The sequence below is a fragment of the Mrakia frigida genome (genome assembly GCF_051309035.1).
Source record: "Mrakia frigida strain ATCC 22029 unplaced genomic scaffold BDY24scaffold_15, whole genome shotgun sequence".
Classification (NCBI taxonomy): Eukaryota; Fungi; Basidiomycota; class Tremellomycetes; order Cystofilobasidiales; family Mrakiaceae; genus Mrakia; species Mrakia frigida.
In genome coordinates this window covers 703015-718778 of record NW_027481266.1, presented here as the reverse complement: position 1 = coordinate 718778, position 15764 = coordinate 703015, and the positions used below count along the sequence as shown (strand labels likewise).

Here is a 15764-nt window from a genome sequence, read left to right as displayed (position 1 = left end):
TCTAGACGAGGGATAGATGAGATTGGAAACGAGACGTACTGAAGCTTTCACAACCCGGAACTCTTTCAACCTTCCGCTGATATCGGACACGTCAACTCCCTTGGTTTTCCTCTCCTTCGCCATGTAAGCGAGGAGCTTCCTGACGTTCTCGACCGCTTTCTTGCGAACTGACGGCGTAGAGTTGAGGATGATGATTCCAGGGGTGATGCTGTTAGAAAGAAGACAAAGAAGAAGTTTAGTCAGCTCGGTCGTGCGGGTAGAGACGGACGGAAAGGGAAGGAAAGGGTTTCGAACGCGTCGAACTCACCCGTTCACGAACGCGCCGTCCTTCGAAATGAGAGAGCGATGTCCACAGACAACGAGAGCGAACCAATGGGCACTGCAGATGTTGAAGATGAAGAAAGCATCAGTTTCACCGCCCAAGACCTAGATCGGGGGAAGGAAACGGTGACTCACTCTTCGCAGATGGGGAGGACGACGAAATCGAAGTCGAAGAGACTCGAGAATCGGAGATTCCCCTCCACGGCCCCAGCGATGTCCAGCCTGACGACGGGAAGAAAAGAAGAAAATATCAGCTACTGGTCTAACTCTCTCGGAAAGCGGGCAGCGAGAGAGAAGAGCAGGTCAAACCTTTTCAGACTTGAGTATCCGTGCTCGTCGGCGCCCGTCATCTTCTGGTAGAACCATGGCCAAACGGTCATGACCCTATCCTGAAGAGGGTGACTGAGATGAGGGAAGGGTCCGAGCCTGAGAGCGAGGACAAAGGAACGGAAGAGAAGGAAGGTCAGCTTGCTCAAACGACGTTCGCACATCTCAAGGGAGGAAATAAGGAACGCAGGCTCACAAGTGACCCCACTGACTGATGCCCCATTCGACGAGCTCTGCCCCACCCCAAGCAGATATGCTGTTTTCGAAGATCTGCACTCGCTCCCACTGTTCTCGTTGGATGACGATCTTGGAGAGACCGACGTCGAAGCCTCCGGCCGAGCTCGAGTACGAGATCACTTTGATGTTGTTGAAGGGAAGAGGTAGAGGGAGCGTAGGGTCGTTGAAGTCGAATGACCACTTGGAGGGTTGGGTGGCTGCTGAGAGAAGAGAGGGGAGGGGAGGGGAGACCAGACCAGCGACAACGACGAGGGAGGAGGGGAAGTCGATTGCAGGGCCGTAAGGGATTGGAGACGAAGGAGGAGGAACAGGTGAAGTGGCGATAGAAGTAGGAGAGCTTGAAGGAGGAGGGAGAGTAGGCGAGAGGGATTGGTTGAGAGGGAGAGAAGCAGTGACGACCTCCTTCTGAGCCTTGACCAAGTCCTTCTTCGCCTTCGCTGCCGCTGCCTTGGCCTTCCTTGCCGCTGCTGTCGCCTTCTTGAGAGTCTCCGCTGCTAGCGTCTCCTCCTCGGAAAGGATCGGCTTCGGTTTCTTTGCAGCCTTGGGAACGACGACGACCGACGTTCGGGGGACCGTTCGAAAATCCAGAGGCTTTGGTGCGTTGAGAGCAGGAGGCGTGATGGGACGAGGGAAGGTGGTGATGAGAGTGGCGGAGGAAGTAGGGAGGTGGGCTGGAGCAGGTGAAGGACAGGAAAGAGGGAGCGAGGAGGAGGAGGAGGAGGGAGGGAGAGGAAGGGAGGTAGAAAGGGAGATGGACCCGTCGAGTTGTTCGAGTTGGTGAAGCTGCTGGTCCGAGAAATCCTTCGGGGCGAGTAGGTGAGCGTCGGCGGAGTCGGTAGAGGTTCCTCGAGTTGCCGACTCGTCGAGAGCTCGCATGGCGGACTCAGAGGCTTTCCGATGGCAGGACTGAGCTCGAACAGCCCAGGCGGCAGCCGTTCCAGTCAGCCCTTGTCGGTAGGCTTCCTCGAATCGAATCGCCTGATTGAGTGGGAAGATCATAGAGATGAGTCAGAAGAGACTTCAACGAGGGTAGGGAAGGGCGAGTTGAAGAGGAAGGGAACGAACTCGGTTGATGAGTCGTCGAATCACCTCCACCGGAACCGAGTCGAGAGCGACCTCCCAATCGACCTTCGCTGCAGCAAACGAAGGCTTCCGGGTTTGGCGATAGAAGAACTTGACAGCTCCCCAGTACTGAAAAGCAAAAACAAGCGAGTGAAGAGGTCAGCACGGGAAGGAAGCGAGGAAGAGAAGCGGTGAACAAACTCACCATCTCGATCGGGTTGAGCTCGCAATGGAACTTGGGAAGAAATTCGCAGTAATGACCACGAGATTCCAAGAACTCTTGCAGAACTCCCTTCTGGTTGGCGAAGTCTTCTTGACGAGCGAGCAGTCGAGCGAGGCAGCAGTCGACGTCTTGGTCCAGGTCGTGTTTGGTCGAGCACCTCCCTCGAGCGACCTTGTCGAGGTCGGCCTGCTTGAATCCTCGTTCCTGTTTGAAAAGGAAGGACGAGTCAGCAACGGTTGAGAGACAAGAAAGGACTGCTAACTCACTCTGAGGATCGTCTCCATCCCTTTCTGAACCTTCACAGGCTGACCGAGAGGATCGAGGACGACGTTGCCTTGGTCGTCGAGAAGAGGAGACCAGAGGACGTGAGGTTCACCGATCTTCTCCTTCGCAGGTGAGTTGGGAGGGTAGACTGTATCTCTCATGACAGGCTTCTTCCCGCCATCGTATCGGTTACAGTTGTAGGCGTTTAGGGCTCCTGCGGAAAAAGAGAACGAAGGATAAGTCGAGCGTTCGAGGAGAAATCGACGGGACGCGAAAACAAACTCACCGTGTCCCATTGACTCGTGAGCAGACGAGCAGTCGAAGACGACGAGAGCTTGAGCGTTGGGATGGAGCTCCTCGAAGAGCCGAATGGTGTTCTTTAACTGGCAGCGTTCAAGAGAAGAAAAGGTGAGTCAGAGAACGACTCGAAAAACAGTGGACGACGAAGACTCACCTGTGCGAGCAGATTCTCCATAACCCACCAATTGTCTCCTCCAGCACCAGGGTAGATGATTACACGAGAGTCTTCAAGGACGTTTCCAGCGGAATCCTTCTTGACGAGGCGACCAGAATCGGTGGACGCACAGACGAAATCCGAGACGTGCATCAGTCGACCTTCTCCTTTCGAGGGTAGGATCTGCTGGCCTTCTCCAAGCCTGGAACGCAAGATGAAGGGAAGAGAGAAGGCAGAGGAAGGGGTCAAGGAAGATTCGGGTCAGCGGAGGAAGCAACGAGGGTGAGGAGGGAAGAGAGACGAACCAGTTGTGTTTCTTGTACTCCCCAGCATGGATGCACGACTCATCATGGAAAAGGGGATACACTTCCTTCTCGTCTCCAACTAAAGTCGGTTCAACTCGAGTTAACTCCGGGCCCACAAAAGTTGCAGCTCTCCTAGAAAGAGGCGACGAAAGAAAGTGTCAGCTCGACGCGTTTCCGAGCGAGTGGCGAAGAGTCGAGATAAATAAGAATGGGGCGATGCTCACCTTCGGTACTCCGACATCCTAGGAAGATACTCGTCTTGGCGATATCGCTTGACCTCCTCCTTATCGTGACCATCGACGAAGACCCCCTTCTTCGTGAACGCTCGACGGAATCCACATCGATACAGCCATCGGACGGCGGTCTTCTCACAGATAGGTCTGAAAAGGTCTAATCGAGATGGGAGAATGTGGCTGTTGATTTCCTCTCGAAATCGAGTCGGGTTGACCTGAAAGGAGGGAATGGATCAGCTCAAGTCGCGTTGGAGGATTCGAGTCGAAGACGCTCACCTCTCCAAGTTTCTGGGCGTAAAGCCAGACCTTCGCAGCCACCATCACCTCCTGATAATCCACCAGCATACAGCTCCCCGCTCGGTATCCACCTCTCAACTCAGAGGGAAGGCCTTTCTCTCGAAGGTAGTAACTAGCGAGGAAGCAGATACGGCGTCCTCGATGAACTCCGTCTCCGCGGGTCTTCGCTCTTCCCAGCTGCTCAGAGATCTGCGTCCTGTTCCCAGCTCCCTTGACGACGAGGCGAAAGAACTCGGCGATATCGGTGAGGTTCGAGACTTGGAGAGGATTGAGGAATCCCAGGCGAGTCGAGCTCGTGTTCTGTTTGAGGAGGGAGGTGATCTCGGCGACGGCGAGGTTGAGTTCTCCGAGACTGAAGAGCAAATTGGTCAGTGACTTGACTCGATGAGGATAAGAAGGAACGGAGAGAAACTCACGTAGGCTTCGATTTGCCGGCGGTGGTGTGGTTGATGGCGAAGGCGTCGAGAAGTTCGTCTTGATTTTCTCGAGCTGTGAGGGAACGAGAGGTCGAGCAGGTCAGCTCAGGCGGATCTTGTTGCTTTTCAGCCAACTCTGATAGGTAACTGACCTTCGGTTTCAGCTGCAGTCAAAGGGATCAAAGGCGTGGTTCCGGATTCATCGACTGAAAAAGGCGAGGAAGAAAGAAGGTAGAGGTCAGTTCGATTCAGACGACGTTGAAAGAGCCGAGATCAAACTGTGAGCTACGGAAGGGATAAACTCACATTCATCAGGCTTCATATCTGCTCCCTCTCCCAGTTCACGCTCTTCCTGAGAGTAGTCCTCCACCTCCTCCTCTGAGTCCGAGTCCGAGGTCGACCCGTCCGAAACTTCGTCGTCGTCGGAAGAGTTGCTGTCAGCCTCAAGGGGGAGTTGGACGGATTTTGAGGGCTGTTTAGATCGGGTAGATCCTGCTGGAGGTAGCTCGGGAAAAAAGAAGCATGGAGGTTTCGGGAGAGGAAGCTGATGGACGCGTCCGAAACGAATTGAGAGGTGTCAGCGACGAGGAGTTGGACGCCTTTACTTCCTTCTAGTACCGAAATGGAGGTACGTACTGGTACGGAGAATGAGGTGAGTATAATCTTATCAGCCGAGTTGAGATTTGAGCTCTTGGTTGGAGGCTTGAGCTGAAGTGAGAGAGGAAGAGAAGGAGGAGAAGGGAGGCATGGTCAGACCAGAGCTGAGGAGGAATGAGGACGGCAAAGAACTCACCTTGCTAACTGGAGGCATCTGTAAAGGATGAGCAACATGGTCAGCTCGGTATGAATGGCGAAACGGTGGCAGAAAACTGGAGAAAAGAGAACGAACCGATGGCAACCACTGAATCTCGTCGTCGTCCTCGAAATCCAGATCCCCGAGTTCGTTGTTGAAGTCGTTGGGTGTGCAAGTCTGCGAAGGAACGATCAAAGAAATAACCATGGTCCGAGTGTAAACGGGTGAGAGGGGAAAGGCCAGAGCAAGGGGAGGAGACGACGAACCGAGGACGTGTTCGACGGACCCGCGAGGAAGGATCCCAGCGACGTTGTGAGCTTGCCCATGAGCTTTTTGGGCTGGAACGAGACCGGGAACTGATTAGAACCTACACATTGATCCCCTCGATCTCGCCCTAGAGATAGAGAAACAGTCGCGACTCACTGAGACTGCCCCAAAGAAGGAGGCCAACGCAAGCTTTCCCTTCACCCTCTCCTCCCGAGCGACCTTGTCCTTGCTCACATGTCGATGAAAAGTAGAGATGTGCTGCGTCAGGCTCGAGTCAGCTACCATCATATTCCCGGTAACGTATTTGTGCTTTTTGAGCTGGAGGGGGATGGTGGGATGAGTGAAGAACTTCGGATTCATTCGAGGAGGGGGAGGTTGAGCTTGAAGGAAGGATGAGAATCAAAGGGGAGGTCAGTTTGATGACCTCTACAAGACCGGTGAGTAAGACTAGGAACAAGGTAAGAAGGAAAGAAGAAGACTCACGAGATAGCTTTCGCTTCTTTTGGGGGGGTCGTCTCAGAAGGAAGGAAGTCGGAATCGTCGTCTTCTGAGACTGGACTTCAGCTTGGAGGAGGCTGACAAGATGGAGTGATAGGAGCAGTTGAGACGAAGCGTCCAGATGAGCCCGTGGGTTTCGTCTTCTTGAGAGGAGGAGCCATTGGCGAGAAAAGAAGGGAGGGAAGGAGGTGGTGGGTTGAGGGAACTCGAGGCGAGGAATTTGGCACGCGTGAGCTCTCTCTTCCTCACGGTTTGGTTGCTCCTCCGACGCGCGTGGGCAACGAGCAAACTTTCTGATACCCTTAAGATACTCAAGAAGTCTTCTTGAAGACTTTCGGAAGAGTGGGAGCGCAATTCCGTGTGGAAAACCTGCCAGGGAACGGCGACAAGTCGGCGGAAAGGTCTGTACAGATGATTTTCTTGACCACGAGGAAGGTAAATATATGTGAAAGGATCTGAAAACCTTTATATGACCCTTATATACGACTCTGCGAGTCCTGGGACGCGTTGTGATAGGTCGAGGGAGCAGGGATACCGAGGAGGAAGAACGCGACGGCCTCGAGCTCGACGTCCGTCTCCCGGAACTTCAAAGACACTTTGCTCCATGGGAAAACCTTCACACGACCTGAAAATTTCAGATTATACCTGGAGACATCCCATGTACTGCCTTGTTTGGTCAGAACTGTATATATTGCGCAGCTGCGCTCAAAGTCGAGCCATTACGTCATTTTCGCATCTTTTGGGATCAGAACAAAATCGGAGGTAAAATTTAGGAAATTCTGCTCCACCAGCAACAAAGCCTCGTCAAAATGAGGTGTTCTCGTGGTAGTAAATATACTGGAGCGTTCCCACGAAGCGCTCGCCATCGGAGTCTTCGAAGCTTGTCGTCTCTGCTTGTCCGGAACTGTATGTCAGGATACTGTGAGTGGTCATCCCTTCTCTGTACTGTCCTCGTTCAGGACGAGCAGCGTTCCATTTCGTGAGCTCGCTTTCGCGTCGACTCTTCTCTGACCTTTATCTGCCTTCTTTTCTCTTCCAGGCCATGATCGCATGCTCGCACTCGAACGACTGTATCAGGACGGAGGATAATCCCATGGGTGTACGACTGCAGAGCTTGTGAGTCGTTTTCGAGCTCGAATCGGCGAGAACGAGGAAGGTCGAGCTGACATCGTCTCCCTCGCTTTTCCAGGTTCGGGATGGCTTTCTTCGGAGCTGAGTTCAACGTGAGCACTTCCTCTGGACGTCGATCAGCCTTCGATACCGAAACTGACGATAATGTATCCCTGCAGCCTCTCGGACCAGCTTGGTCTATCGTCCCAGAAGGAAGGACGACGGATCGAACTTATGTCGGCTACTCGATTGAACACCAGTGCATGGCCATGCCTGTGCGTCTTCTTCTTCCCTGCGCCTACTCGAGTTTTAACTGACTTCTCTCTTATTCTCCAGATTCCTAAGTACAAGGAGAAGAAGCGCCAAGTCTGGGTTCTCGCAAAGCATCATCGGTTCGTCTCAGACGCGTCTCGTTTTCGGTCGTCTTCTCCACTGACGCGCCTTGTTCTCGCAGATACTTCACTTCGGAACGATTCCCTTACTCTCACGACATCTTCGAAAAGGCCTCCAAGGAGTTGAACATCGAGTTCGTCGGAGCCGTAAGTTTTTCCTCTCTTCTCGTCTCTCCTTTCTCACCCACGTCCTGACGCGTCCCTTCTTTCTCCTTTTTCGCAGTGGAACGACGACGCCGAAGATAACCACCAGCCTGTTCTCGGAGTGACTCGTCTCGGAGGTCGTCATCAGCTCAACGAGACTGAGTTCGATGCTCAACTGATTGGGTCGCTCGCATCCGTCGGATTGACGTTCGTTCCTCCTTCCCTCTTCCTCTCTCTCTCGAACTCGAACTGACTGGCAACCCTTCGAACAGTGACCCATGGATCAGTCCCACACCCTATTACTCCGTTTGTTACGGGGTTCCCTTCCTCAACCCAACTCTCGCCGACGGTCAATCTCAGCATCCCTACGCGGCCGAGATGGGAGAGGAGCATGGGATCGTGCCAGTCGTGAGTCGATCTTTCCTGTTCTTCCTTTCTTCGATACTCAATTCAACCTCTCTCCTTCTCCTTCAGATGGTCCACGACGACGAATCCTTCATCTCTGTTCGTGCTCTCTGTGCCTCTCTCTTTCTCGTCTTCCCTAAACTCACTCCTCCCCCCTTCCTCGTCTTTCCACAGCAACTCCGCAAAGCCATCACTCCTCACGACCGCTACATCCCTCCTTGGATGAAACACTCTGCGATGGAGGTTCGAGTCGACGCCTGGCTACAAACCAACTGGACTCGGAAGGCTGAGGAGGCCATCAAGAACGAGCCGGAGAGGTTGGTTGGTTATGTGAGTTCTATTGCTTACCCTTCGCTTTGAGGACTTTCTCGTCCTTCATCGCTGACTCAGTTTGGTCTTTGTTTCTAACAGGAGCACGTCGTTCTTTGAAGAGTTTCCCTCTCTTCGTCCTCTTGTTTCGTTTTTCGCTCTTTCAGCATCGGACTTTTTCTTCCCCTTTCTCTCCCTCTTTTGTTCATCTCCTTTCGTTCAGCTCGGTTGCCTGTGTCTCTGCCTGTGTCATCTCATCTCATCTACCTAGAAGAATCTTCCTCCTACCCATTAGCATGTCCTGTTGTACTTCCTCTCCCCGCGTCTTCGATCGAAAAACCGCGACGCGTCTGCTTTCGTTCTTCGCCCCCCAGTTTTTCTCGCTCCTCACTCTCTCCTCGATCCTCAAGTTTTCGCTCGAGTAGTCGCTAAAACTTCCGAAGCCCGAAATCCCTCCTAACACTCGAAACCAAAAACGATGGGCTCTCGATCCCGTCTCAAACCAAACCCGTCTCACCCTCCCTTTCCTGAGTCCCCTCCCCTCCCCTCTCCTCCCTCTTCCTCCCTCGCCCTCCACCCCCTTCTTCTTCCACAATGCTCCTTCAACCACCACCACCACTACCATGTCTTCCTTCTCTTCCCTTCTCAAAACATCGCCCTTCCTCTCCTTCACCCTAACGCTCTACTTCCTCGCGGCAGCGTCCTCGTTCCTCCGCCTCGCCGGCTCGCTTTCCTTCTCGGAGGATCCTTCTGCGTCGAGGAGGATGGAACGGAGTGGGCAGAGTGTACTCGAAAGCAAAGGGGGTAAGGAGGGTGGAGCGAAGGGCAGTGGGATAGCGAGTTTGTGGCCTGAGAACAAGTTGAAGAGCGGGAAGGAGAATCGGTGGAAGGTGAGCTCGACCGTTCCTTCTTTTCGTTCGTTTTCGTTTCGAAGCTGACAAAAATCCCTTTCTTTGGGGAAATCAGGATCATAACGCTAAAGCTTTACACGATCTGTTCAACTGTCTGGCTTTGGAGACTTGTGGGTGAGTACTCAACCCAAACCAACAAACCCAAGGAGAAAGGACTAAGAAAGTGTTGAGCTCGACCTCAACTTCCCCAAACCTGACTGACTTCTTCTGTTTCGTTTTGGTAGCAAACGACAATCCCAAGTAGTCATTCTCGAAGCACGCGAGTTCCGAATGGCCTTGACTGGTTGGACGAGTGGGGAGGGGATTTGGGCGAGGAGTATGTAAGTAGGAAACGAAGGAGGTTGAACGAGGGAGGAAGAGGGAGGGCTGACTTTGGGTTGCGGTTGACACAGAACGGAGGTGCTAGAAAGTTTGGGGTATACGTACATCTATGCGAGGGATATGGATCATGGTGAGTTCGAAAAAGGGAGGGAAAGGGTCGATGAGAAGAGAGGGAGAGGGAAGGCTGATCAGTTCGTCCTGGTTGAATAGTTGGGACGTTCCACCTCATGCTTCCGGATTTGATCCATGCGGTGGTGTGTTCAGACCATGTACGTCTGCTTCGTTTTTTGGGAAATGATGGGGAGGACCTCGTCGAGCGAGGGAAGAGACTGATCTGCTCACTCCCCCTCCGTTTGCTCCCCTTCGTCTTCGTTCACAGGCCATCATCCCCTGTTCTCAAAACAAAGACTGCATTCGATCGGAGGAGAACCCCATGGGCGTGAGGATGCAGAACCTGTGAGTCGAACTTCTCCCTTCCTGTGCGCGACACGCGTCGAAGCTTGAACGAACGTCGACGTTTGACTGGGCTTGTCGCTTCCTCGCAGATTCGGCCTCACCTTCTGGGGAGACGTAGTCAACCCTCTCGGACCTGCTTGGTCGCTCGTTCCCGAAGGGAGGGAAACGGATAGAACTTACCTCGGCTATACGATCGAGCATCAATGCATGGCGATGGAGGTGCGCTTCTCTCCCTCTCTTTGCCGTTCGAGGAGACGTCCGCTGATACCTTTGTGCTTTGACCTCGCAGGTCCCGAAATACGAGGATAAGCGTAGACAGGTTTGGATCTTGGGGAAGCATCACTCGTTCGTTTCCTCGCCCCGTCGCGTTCAGTTCTCGATTTCTTCAACTCACGTACGCTCTTCTTTTGACAACAGCTACTTCACCTCTGAGCACTTTCCCTACTCTCGAGACATCTTCGCTAAGGCCTCAAAAGCTCTGGATGTCGAGTTCGTTGGAGCTGTGCGTCGTTTCTCTCTTCGTGTCATTCCTCGACGCGTTCTGACACACACTCTCTCTCTTCTTTCGTACAGTGGAACGACGTAGCCGACGATGATAACCTTCCCGTTTTAGGAGTCACTCGTCTAGGAGGGAACCATCAGCTCAACGAGACGGAATTTGACAAGCAGCTGATGGGTTCGCTCGCGACGGTTGGATTGAGGTTCGTCTACGTCCCTCTTCTTTCACACAACCACCTTGTCTTGCCCTCCTTCGTCTTCTTTCGTCCTATATCTACCTTTATCTTGCCTCTCGCTCGTTTCTCTCACCGACTTCTCTTCCTCTCTTTTCCCACCCTCGTTTCGTCTCCTCGCACAGAGACCCCTGGATCTCTCCGACCCCTTACTACTCCGTCTGCTATGGTGTTCCCTTCCTCAACCCCACCAACGATGATGGTCAATCTCAGCATCCTTTCGCAGCTGAGATGGGGGAGGAACACGGTATCGTTACGGTCGTGAGTTGAACGATGGCGTCTTCATCCGACTCTCCTCGTCTCCTCCCGAAACTCGACTGACTCCTCACCTTCCTTCGTTGACTTCGCACAAAAGATGGAGTACGACGACGAAGCTTTCATCTCTGTACGTCTCTCTCTCTCTCTCCTTCTCTTCAGGATCTTCTTCTCAACGTCTGGCTTCTCTCTCGCGGAACTCATCCTCCTCTCGTTCGTTCGATTTCCTTTCGTTCCCAGCAACTCCGCAAAGCGATTACCCCTCACGAGCGCTATATCCCACCCTGGATGACTCACACGGCTATGGAGCTGCGAGTCGATGCGTGGTTGCAGACGAACTGGACGAGGAAGGCGGAGGAGGCGATTGAGAAGGAGCCCGAGAGATGGGTTGGTTTTGTGAGTTTCGACGCGTCTTCCTTCCATTACTGTTTGTGGGAGAAAGATGGAAGAGCAAAGATGATTCGCTGACTTTGTTTTGGGATGGGCTCGGGCTGTAGGATCACGTCGTTTTCAACTAGACCAGACCTTGGAGACGCGTTTTGTTTTCGTTCGGTGCTTCAGCTCTTTTGTTTTGGTGGGTTCGATTTTTAGACATCTAGATAATGTCGTAGAGAGTTCTTGTATAACATGTCTAAGACAGAATAACCTTCAAACGGCTCTTATAAAGAAGCAAGAAGAGAACAAAAAGAAAGCGTCGTTCACCTGTTCCTCTTCCACTCGGCTCGAGGAGCACCGCTGGGTCTTCGAGCGAGTCTGAGCAAATCTCTCCGGCTCGATGTCGACGAGATTCGAGTTTCCGACTTCGGTTAATACTGGAAGAGGGAGGAGAGAAAAAGAACGAAGTCAGCGACGCGTCAACTTTCGAGATTCGGTTCGTACGAAGCTCACGTCCTGAGCTCGAGTAACCCTCGACCGAGAGTAGTAGAGGCATAAACTCACAAGACCCTTGAGCACTTCTCCAGGCGAACCGATCCGGGACGAGACGAAACAAGCGACCAACCGACGTGCGACGAGGAGGGAAGAGGCTGGGATTGAGGTTGTCGGATTGTTCGACGAGGGAAGGAGGATGAGGTTGGTATTGGAAGTATGGTTCTAAGCTGGAGGAGGTGGTGGAAGATGAGAGCGAAGGTAGAGGAGGGAGTGGCGTGGAGTTGAAAGGAAAGAAACGCGTCGGATCGAGAGAGGAAGGATTCGAGGCATGACTGTAGAGGGGGGAAAAGGGGAAGCGAGTTCAGAATCTACGTCCAGCAAGCTTGTGGAGCCTCGACTCACCTCAAATCTCAAGCTCCACAGCGAAAGCGGGTCTCCATCTCTGGATCAAAACACTCGTTTGCACCGCCGCCTCGGCTTCCCTCTTCTCCTCCTCCGTTCTAACCACCAGAACAACCGACCGATCCTGCATTCCATCAAGTCCCCAGAACCTGGAATGGGAGCCTATGTTACCCACAAGGGCGTCAATGTCGGGGTAAGCCAAGCTGAGTAGAGAAGCGACGTGAAGTCGAACGACCCGACGCTGAGCAGGGAAGGGGGAGGGGAGCCCAACCAGATGGTCGCGAGTATTGAAGACGGTGAAGGGGAACACCCCGATAATATCTACGGTCTGAATCCGACTCCATCCGAGGAGTTGGGTCGTGTCCTGGTGGTTCATCTCGGCCCACCGGTTCTGGCGAAGAGCTCGTCCGACGATCTCGTACGAGCATCGCTCGGGATCTAGACGAGGGAAGAGGCGAGCGCACAAGAGAGAGAGAATCCCTGTCTTCGAGTAGTCCAGGGTGATTTCCAGATAGTCGAGAGGGATGGGTCGCTCGTCGTCGAGTCTGGAGGAGGAGATCGAAAGGGAGTTGGGGACGGGAGAGAGGGAGGAGAAGTCGATGGCGAGGGTTCGGATCTGGGAGAGGGATAGATGGGAGTTGATTCGTGACGTCCTGGATGAGTTCTGGTTAACCTAGAGTGTAGAATAGGTCAGAGGAGGATAAAGAGGGAGGGAGAAGGAGGGGAGAAGAGAGCGAGCTCACCTTCGTCTTCCTCCCTGCCTGAACCACCAACCTCTCACAGAACAACCCTTCCACCTGCTTCACCGACGTCACAACCACATTCCTGTATAGATCCGGAGAGGTGGCCGCGAGGAAGTCGTACGAGACTCGGCCCAGGACGGCGAGAGTTGAGGGATCTGCTTCCTTGAAGACGAGCAGGAGCACATCCCACGGTAAGCGACGACGAGGAGCGAGAGTCTACGGATCAGAATCGAACGAGAAGGTCAGTATACGATTGAGCAAAGTGCTTTTCGTCCCAAGAAGAAGCAAAAGGGAGGCGACCTTGGGCATGTTGAATCTGAGGGAGGGATGAAGGGCAGGTCAGCTCGAGCTCGCCATGCGCTCTCTCCCTCGTCTTGCTGCTGCCCCCGTTTGAAGTCTACACTCACTTTGCTCTGTCAAAGAATCTGGTTGATCTTCAGCGGTAGCAGAGAAAGAATCAAAGAGACCAAGAAGACTGGATGGTGATGGTTTGCAGGTCAAAGCAACCGTCTCTTCTCGGAGTCGAAATGACGGCCTCCTCGCCTGAGCTCGACCTCCTCTCCTTCTCCTTCTCCTCCAACGACCACCAACCCCCTTTCTCCCTTTCCCACCCACTCACACTCTACTCATACACCATGTCGAGACCTTTGTGAGTTGCAACTCTCCTTATCTTGAACGAAACGGGACGAAGCGAGAACGAGAGAAGAGGCACACCCCTGACCGCTCCTGCTCCTCCCTTCTTCCCTCTCCCTCCCCCTTCTCTCCTCTCCCTTCCTGCTACACCCTCGATGATCCCTTTAGCCCCACTCGTATGGCTCTGACCAACACCAAGACTCAACTGAAAGGAGCTGTTACTGGACATTCTCTGCTGGCCAAGAAGAGGGATGCGTTGATGACCAGGTTCAGAGCCATTCTCAAGAAGGTAGACGAGGTGAGTATGCTCCTTTTCCAAGCAGCGTGTGTACAGAACGTAACAGGAGGTCATCGCTGTACGAAGGAAGCTAGGAGGAGAGCGCTGGAGGTGTAGGGAGAGGTTGAGCTCGCTGGGTTGAGCTTGAACGAGGAGGAAGGAAGGGAACAGAAGGGAGGAACGAGCTTCAACCCTCTCTTCATCCACCTCACCTCCTTCAGTCGAGCTCGATTCGATATCCGAGCTCAGGTCGCTTAGAAGGGAGCTCGTAGAGATTGAGGCTGTGTCCCCAGCTCTCTTCGATCTCTACAAGTCGAGAAGTGAGAGGGAAGGCACCCACGGCGAAGACCGTTCGACGAACGAGGAGATGGAACTCTCCCTCTCTCCTTCCCTTCCCTCTCTTCACCCTCGTTCGACCCGCAGGCCCTTCTACCACGTCGAGGACCCATCACTGGTAGAAGGACGTCTATCTCGAGCTTCTTTCTGATACGTCGCCCTTCAACTTGCCTCGTCTCCTTCCAACCTCGTCACCTTCAACCCACCTTCCTTCCCACCTCTCTCTTCTCGAAGCTCACAGCTGACCTCCTTCTCGTCCTTCTTTTGCTCTGTCTTTCTCAGGCCAAACGTCGCATGGGTCGAGTTCTTCAAGTCGCTTCCTTCTCCCTCGCTGAAGTCACCTACGCGACAGGAGACATCTCGTATCAAGTTCGTTCCTCCTTCACCTCACCTCTCCTCTTCGACTTGGCCTTCCCACTCGCCTTTTACTCCCTTCATCCATCTTCACCTCTCCTCATACCTCCTTTCCAGCGGCTCATCGTCTACGGAGCTCCCGAATCTCATGCTGACCTCCCCCTCCTCGCTCGTCCCTCCAGGTCCAAGAATCCGTTCGAACAGCTTCCTTCACCGTCGTCTCCAAGTCAGAAAACGTCTCGGGAGTCATGCTTCCTACGTTCGAGCCTGTGAGGAAGGAGGGTGGAAATGGTTCGTTTTACTTCATCTTACTCAGACTCATCGCCGTTCTCTGGAGACCTCGTCCAAGAAAAGTCGAAGCTGACCCCGAATCCCTTCGTCGCCTCCGCAGACTTCACGATGACGGGATTGGGACGAGGAGGACAGCAGATTCAGAAGGCTAGGGATATCTACGTCAAGGCTGTTGAGACGCTGGTGGAGCTGGCTAGTTTACAGGTGCGTTTGACTCCCACTTCCGACCTTCGCCCGTTCCCTCTTCGACGCTCACGTCCTCTCGCCTCACCTTCACCTACCCCTCGAACATCACCGCTACATCCTGTCATCCTGCTCTACGTTCCGTTCACTAACGCGTCCCTCCTTTATTTACTCCTCTCCTCTTCTCGAACGAACAACAACAGACGGCCTTCACGATCCTCGACGAAGTCATCCGAGCGACGAACCGACGAGTGAACGCTATCGAGCACATCGTTATTCCTCGACTGGAGGAGACTGTCAGTTTCATCATGTCGTGAGTCTCCTTGCCTCTCCGTCGATCGACGTCTCCAGTCTCCCTCGTCTCTCGCGTTCGTTCGACGCGTCCTGACCACTCTTACTTTCCTCTCCTCTCCCCACCTCTCCTTCTTCTCCTCCAACCCTCCCAACTCCCTTCTCCGACACCCTCCACTCTCTCCCTCCTCCCGCCCCCTCAGCGAGCTCGACGAAATGGACCGAGAAGACTTCTTCCGACTCAAGAAGGTCCAGGGGAAGAAGAAGAGAGTCCAAGCCGAGCGGGACATCATCGACAAGGAGAACCAGCGACTGATCGAGATCCAGGACCAGAAGGAGGCGGATGCGGCCGGAGGGAAGGGAGGGAAGGGGCTGGCGGAGAAAAGGAAGAAGGAGAAGGAGGAGGAGGAGAAGGGGAAGAAGGGCGATTTGCTGGGTGGAGGGGAGGCGGAGGAGGATGTGATTTTCTAGGTTTTGGGTTGGAGAGGGATTGTGATGAGTGTGCTTTGGAAGAGCTGGGGTTGCGGAAGGGAGAGAGACGGAGCGTCGACGCGTCGCGATCGAGCTCGAAAACGGAAAGCCTGCCTTCCTGATTGTCGATGGGATCGCCGGGAAAGTTTCTCTTTTACTTCATCGAGCTTGTGAGGGGTCGA

General features: G+C 53.6%; 5 protein-coding genes across 5 annotated transcripts; 3 read left to right on the top strand and 2 right to left on the bottom strand.

The window, feature by feature from the left end:
- Positions 1–38: 38 nt before the first annotated feature.
- On the bottom strand, positions 39–5892 carry BDY24DRAFT_389299 (uncharacterized protein; the record flags this gene model as incomplete). The annotated part of the gene is made up of 22 exons (XM_076640515.1): positions 5702–5892; positions 5356–5579; positions 5199–5270; positions 5029–5109; positions 4933–4950; positions 4776–4847; positions 4446–4683; positions 4292–4345; positions 4140–4212; positions 3703–4075; positions 3418–3641; positions 3194–3325; positions 2889–3090; positions 2721–2817; positions 2437–2648; positions 2153–2374; positions 1951–2076; positions 845–1863; positions 631–747; positions 457–543; positions 308–379; positions 39–208 (listed from the first exon to the last, which is right to left on the bottom strand). Coding segments are annotated over exons 2-22 (3865 nt in total), but the record flags the coding sequence as incomplete, so codon positions are not given.
- Positions 5893–6739: 847 nt separating this feature from the next.
- BDY24DRAFT_415266 (uncharacterized protein) lies at positions 6740–8177 on the top strand (the record flags this gene model as incomplete). The annotated part of the gene is made up of 10 exons (XM_076643423.1): positions 6740–6813; positions 6887–6920; positions 6987–7082; positions 7144–7199; positions 7262–7346; positions 7423–7550; positions 7616–7751; positions 7818–7847; positions 7923–8078; positions 8160–8177. 10 exons carry the CDS (start codon positions 6740–6742, stop codon positions 8175–8177), a joined length of 813 nt encoding a protein of 270 aa, XP_076496851.1.
- Positions 8178–8619: 442 nt separating this feature from the next.
- On the top strand, positions 8620–11349 carry BDY24DRAFT_389296 (uncharacterized protein). Its single transcript, XM_076640514.1, has 14 exons — positions 8620–8947; positions 9024–9082; positions 9193–9288; positions 9361–9419; positions 9500–9558; positions 9669–9745; positions 9835–9964; positions 10035–10090; positions 10163–10247; positions 10319–10446; positions 10602–10737; positions 10832–10861; positions 10972–11127; positions 11229–11349. The coding sequence occupies exons 1-14, from the start codon at positions 8681–8683 to the stop codon at positions 11247–11249; spliced, it is 1359 nt and encodes a 452-aa protein (XP_076496850.1). The 5' UTR covers positions 8620–8680; the 3' UTR covers positions 11250–11349.
- A 13-nt stretch (positions 11350–11362) lies between these two features.
- On the bottom strand, positions 11363–13055 carry BDY24DRAFT_415264 (uncharacterized protein; the record flags this gene model as incomplete). Its single annotated transcript, XM_076643422.1, has 6 exons — positions 11363–11389; positions 11465–11543; positions 11671–11933; positions 12023–12619; positions 12747–12962; positions 13047–13055. 6 exons carry the CDS (start codon positions 13053–13055, stop codon positions 11363–11365), a joined length of 1191 nt encoding a protein of 396 aa, XP_076496849.1.
- A 186-nt stretch (positions 13056–13241) lies between these two features.
- VMA8 (H(+)-transporting V1 sector ATPase subunit D) lies at positions 13242–15632 on the top strand. The gene is made up of 6 exons (XM_076640513.1): positions 13242–13677; positions 14275–14361; positions 14529–14637; positions 14738–14841; positions 15024–15133; positions 15315–15632. Exons 1-6 carry the CDS (start codon positions 13558–13560, stop codon positions 15580–15582), a joined length of 798 nt encoding a protein of 265 aa, XP_076496848.1. The 5' UTR covers positions 13242–13557; the 3' UTR covers positions 15583–15632.
- The last annotated feature ends 132 nt before the right edge of the window (positions 15633–15764 follow it).

What these genes read in the sequence shown, in the direction of transcription:
- BDY24DRAFT_389296 (XM_076640514.1), top strand. Translation starts at nt 8,681, where the DNA reads ATGTCTTCCTTCTCTTCCCTTCTCAAAACATCGCCCTTCCTCTCCTTC. An exon ending in TGCGAGGGATATGGATCATG is followed by an intron (nt 9,420 to 9,499) that starts GTGAGTTCGAAA and finishes CTGGTTGAATAG; the next exon opens with TTGGGACGTTCCACCTCATG. An exon ending in ATGTCGAGTTCGTTGGAGCT is followed by an intron (nt 10,248 to 10,318) that starts GTGCGTCGTTTC and finishes TCTTTCGTACAG; the next exon opens with TGGAACGACGTAGCCGACGA.
- VMA8 (XM_076640513.1), top strand. Translation starts at nt 13,558, where the DNA reads ATGGCTCTGACCAACACCAAGACTCAACTGAAAGGAGCTGTTACTGGA. An exon ending in TGGAGCTGGCTAGTTTACAG is followed by an intron (nt 14,842 to 15,023) that starts GTGCGTTTGACT and finishes GAACAACAACAG; the next exon opens with ACGGCCTTCACGATCCTCGA. An exon ending in ACTGTCAGTTTCATCATGTC is followed by an intron (nt 15,134 to 15,314) that starts GTGAGTCTCCTT and finishes CCGCCCCCTCAG; the next exon opens with CGAGCTCGACGAAATGGACC.